The sequence below is a fragment of the Conger conger genome, chromosome 15, assembly GCF_963514075.1.
Source record: "Conger conger chromosome 15, fConCon1.1, whole genome shotgun sequence".
In the NCBI taxonomy this organism is placed as follows: Eukaryota; Metazoa; Chordata; class Actinopteri; order Anguilliformes; family Congridae; genus Conger; species Conger conger.
The window spans coordinates 8,129,676-8,137,743 of record NC_083774.1 but is presented as its reverse complement, the minus strand read 5'-3'; the positions used below and the strand labels follow the sequence as shown (position 1 = coordinate 8,137,743).

Below are 8,068 nucleotides of genomic sequence, written 5' to 3'. Positions count from 1 at the left end.
CAGGGACTCACAGCAGGAAGGTCCTGGGTCTGAATACCAGACGGGGTCTTTGTGTGGCGTTGTGTTCTCTCTCAACTCCAGATAGCGCCGACAATACAAAGGCATGCAGATCAGCAGGTTAGGCTACTCGGAAGGGGGGGTTTTAACAGGGCGTTGCAGCAAAAGAGCATGTGTGCTCAGTCAACCTACCATGTATAAATAAAGGTCAATGAATGAGGGCGGTCAAGGAAGAGAAACGTATTCATTAAAAAGAAAACTGACATTATTTTGCCGAGCGGTGATGAGAGAAGGCTGAGTGGGACTGGAAGTTATTCCGAAGCATCACTTGCGACAGCGCGCCTGGAAGAGCATGCAGAGGGGCTGAGGAGGCGGGATTTCAACACTTACATGGTTGCAGTCGGCAGCGATCTCCGAATCCTGGAGGAAGGAAAGAGAAAGAAAAAAAATGCAAGTCAGACATTGTTTGTCACACAGAGCTGAAATCTGATTACATACACAGAGGCTGCTGAGGTGCAGGCAGAGGATTCTGGGTAAGGGGGGTGGGGGAGCAAGGTTACATGATGGCCCGGGAGGTGAAGCAGATGAACGGACACACACACACACACACACACACACACACACACACACACAAGTCTCTCAGCTCTGTCCCACAAGGTGGGTGACTAAGCCTCAGAATGTCACGGTCGGCGCTGTGAGCTCAGCGCTATCGATACCCAACTCCACACACGACATCGCCGAGTCATCCGATCTCTTCCGTTAATCCCCCTCCCCCCGCCCCACCCACTACCACGGAAATACGCTGCGGTACAGGACGGCCTGCCCCGTGCTACGATCCAGTCTCGCTCTCCGGAAGATTCCGACGAGCGTAATCCGCCAAATACGGTTTACAAATACGGAGCTAAAATTAGCGCCATGCTAATATAAGACTAAAGTTAGCGCTGTGCTAACAGGTCCGATTGTGAGGAAGATATGGCCTACCAAGCAGCAGGGAGAAGAGGACTGGAGTCTGGGGTCAAGGTTACGCTACAACCAGGGACAACCTGTACAACTGACAACCTGTAACCTGGGCAGATTACAGGAGCAGCATGTAACCTAGTGGCGTAGGTACACGACTGGGACCCAAAGGGTTAGTCGTTCAAAGCCCTGTGTGCATGTTCAAAGCCCCGGTGTAGCCACTAGAGCAAGGCCCTTAACCCCACATTAAGCAGGGGACAATCCCCCCCTGGAGCAGTCTAATCAACTAAGTTGCTTTGGATAACAGAAAAATAACAAAATAATTTTATTTGATTAGAACCATATGCAGGCTTATTTTATTAGAACCATATGCAGGGTGTGGGTGCCACATAAAACTCGTAGGAATCATCAGCGGCTGCCTGTTCCCCCCCGACCGCCCCTCCGTACACCAAAGCCGCACATCAGCACTTTTTGTTCGTACGCTGCTTCACCGAGAGCCGAATCCCCCATTAAACACCCACGCCCACACCCACACCCACACCCACACCCACACCCACACCGCCTGCCCGGCCCATCCAGCACCGCTCCACCGGGGCCCAGAGCTGACCTTCACACGGCCCAAACCGCTGACACAGCAGTGGGGCAGCGAGCCGGACGACCCCCCTCACCGGCCGACGTGTGGCAGAATCACCCCGCAGGGAACACCCGCGCACAGCCCCAACCTGAAGCCCTGCTCCCTCAAGTCCTCCGCATCACCAAAGGGTACGTCCTCATCCCCGAAAAATCAATCCTCCTTTCCTCCACTCGTCTCCTCCCCCAAATGCGAGAGGGAGGGATGGTGGAAGGATACGCTACACCCCCCCAAACTCATTATAAAAGCGACAGCAGGGCCCCACCGTGACTGCAGCCAAGCTACTGCCAGAACCGCCCCCCCATCAAGCCCAAACACAGGGCCAGAGGTGGAGGAGTGCTGGGCCAGGGTGCAGCATTACACGGCCATTACACAACCTCAGGATGACTCATAGGAGAGGGAGAGGGAGTGGGAGAGGGAGAGGAGAGGAGAGGAGAGGAGAGGGGAGAGAGAGAGAGAGAGAGAGAGAGAGAGAGAGAGAGAGAGAGAGAGAGAGAGAGAGAGAGAGAGAGGAGGGAGAGGAGGGGAGGGAGAGGAGAATTCGTCATCCCCGCAGGTCGAGGGGAAATAACCACAACAGCGCCTGCCAATCAAAGCCTACGGTCACACCCCATCGTGACCCTGGGGGCGTAGTGGTTAGGGTACAGGACTGGGACCTGCAAGGTCAGTGGGTCGGGTGTAGCCACAATAAGATCCACCCAGCTGCTGGGCCCTTGACCCCACATTGTCTAATCAACGGTAAGTCGCTTTGGAGAAAAGCATCAGCGATGTGATGTGGTGTGATGCGTTCGCGTTCAGCCCGCCCCCTCCCGTGGAAATGGGGCGCACTCAGCCAGGCGCAGGAGACACCGCACGCCCACCCCGGAAACACCAGGGCTACAGCACACACCGATCCGCTGCCACCGCAGGGCTTCAAACGCACTCAGACGGGCCAATCCGAGAGGCGCAGTGGAGAAACGAAAGCCCGCCCCTCCATCCCGGCTCCCACGGGCGGAGGGTGACGTAAGCGGGGCTGACGCAGGAGGCCGGCCCTGCCTGCGCTGGAGCAGGGGCAGCTGGGGGATTCAGCCGGTCTCATTACCCAGGCGGTCTGAAGGGCAGGCTGCAGGGCCCGCGCAGAACTGCCAGGAGAGACGGGCTGGCTCTGTGTGGGGAAAGGGAAAGTGTGTGTGTGTGTGTGTGTGTGTGTGTGTGTGTGTGAGAGAATGAATGTGTGTGTGTGTGTGTGTGTGTGTGTGCGCGTGTGAGAATGAAAGTGTGTGTGTGTGTGTGTGTGTGTGTGTGTGTGTGTGTGGGTGTGTGTGCGTGTGAGAGAATTAATGTGTGTGTGTGTGTGAGTGGGGGGGGCAGACAGACACAGACCCAACAAACGAGGACTGCGTTTCCCAAGATGCTCCAGGAGGGAGAGGATTACCCTTCACGCACTGCACAATGACACTTTCTCTCCCTGGCTCTTCCTGGCCTCTCGGGACAAGGATCCGCTCACGCACCAACGCCATCCCTCCCCGACACCAAAACGCCCTGTCCGTCTTCATCAACGCCCGAGTCGGGAGGAACGGAGTGATCTCTGAACAGAACTCCGGGAATCAGCGCGAGGGACTGGTCAGTCCCTGTCACAGCACCGACAAACGCTACTCACAGCACTGACAAATGCCATCGCTCTGTAGAAAAGCAGCCAATGACGACCGCCAAAGGTGTTATAGCGACTTCTTTTTCAGGCTGAAAAAACGGAACAGACTGAACAGTCCGTCATCCAGAAAGCCTGCTTTGAAAAAAGTGAAAATGTGACATACCTGAAGAACCGTATGAAACAAGAATGGCAGAAGGAATAGCTTTTATGGCAAGATATCCAAATACGACGCTTTAACCGTGACGTGAATACAACCATTGCTCCAATTTAGCATTTTTCCCCCAGGGGTTTTTTTTTTAAATTTATTTATTTTTTGGCACTGTCCTGTATCTGAGGGAAAGTCCCTGCAGAACTTTTAATAACATCCTGCGTCATATTAAACGACACAAACCGCAGTATGGCCCAGTGCGTAATGAGTGCATGGGGGAGATGAGAGGCAGAGTGCTAGCTGGCTGGCTGGCTGGTTGACTGACTGACTGACCCTCTCTAAATATAAGGCTGTGGGACTGGCTGGCTGCCCGTTTCCTGAGGGCACAGGGAGGGGACACACCCAGGGCTTAGAGTGGCCCAGTCTCTCTCTCACACACACGCACACGCACACGCACACGCACACCTTAGCGCTGCACGCACGCACGCCTCAGTGACACAGAGAGACACAGAGAGACACACAGAGAGACACACAGAGAGACACACAGAGAGACACACAGAGAGACACACAGAGAGACACACAGAGAGACACACAGAGAGACAGAGAGACACACACAGACACACACAGACACACACAGACACACACAGACACACACAGACACACACAGACACACAGACACAGACACACAGACACAGACACACACAGACACACACAGACACACACAGACACACACAGACACAGACGCAGACACACACAGACACACACAGACACACACAGACACACACAGACACACACAGACACACACAGACACACACAGACAGACACACACAGACACACACAGACACACACCCAGCCAGCCTGACACAGCAGGTGTGGGACAGCTTTCCGCAGAGGACTGAGTCACATTAACACTTTGGCACGCACACACACACTCCTGTACATACAGACACACAGACACACAGACACACAGACACACAGACACACAGACACACAGACACACAGACACACAGACACACAGACACACAGACACACTCTTCTGCGCACACACACACACACACACACACACACACACACACACACACACACACACACACACACACACACTCCTGCACCCACACCCCGTCCTGCGCACACCCACACTCCGCTACACACACACACACACAGTCCTATATACACACACGCTCCTGCACCCACACACCCACACACACACCTGTCTAAACCCCTACTGCCCCAAGCCACAGCAGGAACCGACATTTTCACATGAATAAGTCTCCAAGCATCTACGCCCATCTATGCGTCACAGCCAAATCAGAGTGAATCCAGGAGCTCTTTTAATATGGACCTCTCCCACGGTGCCGATTGGACGATGGCCGCCGTGCCAACCCAACCCTCCAGTAGCAAGCCAGGGTGCTGTTGCCCGGCGACAGGCAGAGCAGGGATGACCGTCTGTGGCTCCAGGTACGGAGTGGGGTGATTTCCGCCCTTCAGTGCACTCATTCGCTACGCTGCCCATCTGCTTCCTGATCTGGTGAAATTCTGCCGCTCCTCAGAGACCACGACCCGTGTATTCTGCATCAACCGACTGATAAAAATCTCCTTTTTAAAGTACAACAGAAAAAAGAAAAAAAAAGCTTGAAGCCAGCACATCACAGGAGGGGAAAAATGCGTTTGAAGCAGCCCTAGAGAAAATCACCACCTCACACCTCTGGGGAGTGCGTCCTCTTTTAGGATTACTTCAAAACGCAAATAGCTGCAAATAAATGGCGTGCACAAGAGACCGCTGCCTTTAGGAAAGCCTGTGAGCCGCACGTCGGTTTACCAGCACACGCGCTCAGAGCTGCAGCGTTAGCGCGCCGCAGACTTCAAACGCGCGACAACTCCTGAGTGTTCTGCGGGAGGTGCGTGGCAGTCGGCGAGAAAAGGCAGAAAAACCAGTTCGACCAGAATAAAATAAGACATCGAATCTTCTCCAGTCTCCGCTGCTCAAACTCACTCCCCGAGGTTCAATGTTTCAGAGACGCCGACCTATCCAAAATGGCGCCCGGCGATAGTCTAGGAAATTCCACTCAAGGGGCTGATTCAATCACTTGTTAATCTCCCCTCATCTTTTCTTTGCTCCTGACCTGGAAATTGATCCAGGTCCACCATCTCTAAGGGCACTCCAGCTCGTTAAATGTTTTTTCTAGGAGCTAGAGGTTGAAGTTAGGAACTGAAGTTAGGATACTGCCTTTGCGGCAGTATGTTTTCGGAAAACCTGGCCTACAAATGATCAAACCCGTGGATCCACCTCTCCCCACCTGCCACATCGGTGACTGTCGTTTGAAGGAGTAAGGAGATTCCATTAGCCAAATTCACGTTCTCTCAATTTCCCCATCTTCATGTCTTTTTCTTGCCTCTTTTCTGAGCCTCTCCTGATGGAGTAGAAAAAGATGGCAAGAGATGAGAAAAGTAAGTGAGTGGAAGGAGCCCTGGTGCTTTTCACAGGAGATGGAGGCCGGAAAAGATGCACAGGTTGGCCTGCTCTGCTCTCTCTGCTCTCCTCCTCCTCTGCTCTCTCTCTCTGCTCTCTCTCTGCTCTCTCTCTGCTCTCTCTCTGCTCTCTCTCTGCTCTCTCTCTGCTCTTTCCCCCCCCCCTACCCATGCATGCCCAGCTCCAGGGAGTCACCTCCAGATGCCGCTCATTAAAATCGAGGCACTCCAAGAAATCCACACAAAGATGCGTGAGGCATAACCTTGCCCCTGCGCCCCATCCCTCACCCCCGGCTCCTGTGTGTGTGCGCCCCATCCCTCACCCCCGGCTCCTGTGTGTGTGCGCCCCATCCCTCACCCCCGGCTCCTGTGTGTGCGGGCCGGACATCTGCTCCCGGGCTGCGGCGGCCAAGACAGGACCGGCCACAGGAGACGGGATCCAGGAGAGACCGGACCCGGGAGAGACCGGCCACAGTAGAGACCGGCCACAGTAGAGACCGGCCACAGGAGAGACCGGACCCGAGAGAGACCGGACCCGAGAGAGACCGGACCCGAGAGAGACCGGACCCGAGAGAGACCGGACCCGGGAGAGACCGGCCACGGGAGAGACCGGACCCGGGAGAGACCGGCCACAGGAGAGACCGGACCCGGGAGAGACCGGACCCGAGAGAGACCGGCCACAGTAGAGACCGGCCACAGGAGAGACCGGACCCGAGAGAGACCGGACCCGAGAGAGACCGGACCCGAGAGAGACCGGACCCGAGAGAGACCGGACCCGGGAGAGACCGGCCACGGGAGAGACCGGACCCGGGAGAGACCGGACCCGGGAGAGACCGGCCACGGGAGAGACCGGACCCGGGAGAGACCGGACCCGGGAGAGACCGGACCCGGGAGAGACCGGACCCGGGAGAGACCGGACCCGGGAGAGACCGGAACCGGGCCTCCAGGCGTTTATCGCCCGGCGACCGCAGGGTGCGAATCGGAGGAGAGGGAACCCGCTCAGCTCAGCTCAGCTCAGCTCCGTTCAGCTCACTGTGTGACGTTCACAGGTCAGCAACGCTCAGCTCACTGTGTGACGTTCACCAGTCAGCAACGCTCTGCTCTTCGCCTCACTCACCTCCTGAGAAACGCACGCCGGCCCCCCCGAAATGCGTTCTTTTTAGTGCTTCATCATTTCTCATCTGTTCCCTTGATCTTTTCTGATTCAGCGAATTGCCCCGAGTTACAGAATACTACTGCAAATCCTAATAGAAAGCCTTCAAATGTCCAATGCCTGTGATCACTCACTCATTCACACTTGTTTGCCAATTAGTCTCTTCACACCAAAATAATCGACTAAATGGGGGGGGGAATAAACCGATTAAAACCTATGATAAAAAATTTAATTAAACATAAATGGTAATGAATCCTCAGCATCACAGAAGCCTTTTACACAGGGCCCGATTCTCCCCTCCCAATTAGTCTCGATTCCCGATTGCAAACATTTAATAAGCGCCAACGAGAGCAGACGAGGCTAGGATTCAGGATATTTGTTTGGATGTTTTGTTTGGACGTCGGATCGACCACGGTTCTGAGAAATCCCCGGCTGAGAGAGGCAGGACTTGATCGTGATTAACTAAACAAGGTTAAGCGCATGATACTCCATCTTGCCAAATCATGAAGGGTGTGCGTTCAGACGTTCAGAATCTGTGACACACAATTTGGGATATTTGTCGTTATGTGAGGGGCAGCCTGTAGCCCAGTGGCGAAGGTACAAGACTGGGGCCCAGAAGGCCGGTGGTCCAAGCCCCGGAGTAGCCAGGATAAGATCAGCATCGATGCTGGGCCCTTGAGCAAGGCCCTTAACCCCACATTGCTCCAGGGGGAATTACAAGTCCCATCAGCTAAATAATGCATAAGTCATGTAATAGGGTCTCTCATATTCTCAATATCGGTAAGGATTTGAAAAGTCCTGTCGTGTGTACCGGCTTTAGAGAAGAAAAAAGAGAATGCGGTTTGAGAATTACCAACACGACACTTCCAGAGAAAGAGTGCGCACACAAAGACAGACATCACGCCAACAACGGTCGCACCGTGCAACACGCCGTGCCAAAACCACGGTCCCAGTCACGGTTTACCACATCCCAACGGCCCTGGCACCGGCCCACCGCGGTAAACATACTCAAATAACACCTCCTGCTTTTAATACTCGCCCAGCGACCTTCAGCAAGCACGACTCGGCCCTACGAGAGCTCAG

At 54.6% G+C, this 8,068-nt stretch overlaps 1 protein-coding gene across 3 annotated transcripts in view; it reads right to left on the bottom strand.

Moving 5' to 3' along the window:
- The window catches only part of LOC133111306 (Golgi apparatus protein 1-like), a 62,379-nt gene that overhangs the window by 35,590 nt on the left and 18,721 nt on the right, over nt 1-8,068 (bottom strand). For all 3 annotated transcript variants that reach the window (XM_061221512.1, XM_061221510.1, XM_061221513.1), the window contains exon 2: nt 388-417. In XM_061221512.1, the coding sequence (XP_061077496.1) occupies nt 388-417 (30 nt within the window). The remainder of the gene's footprint in view (nt 1-387; nt 418-8,068) is intronic.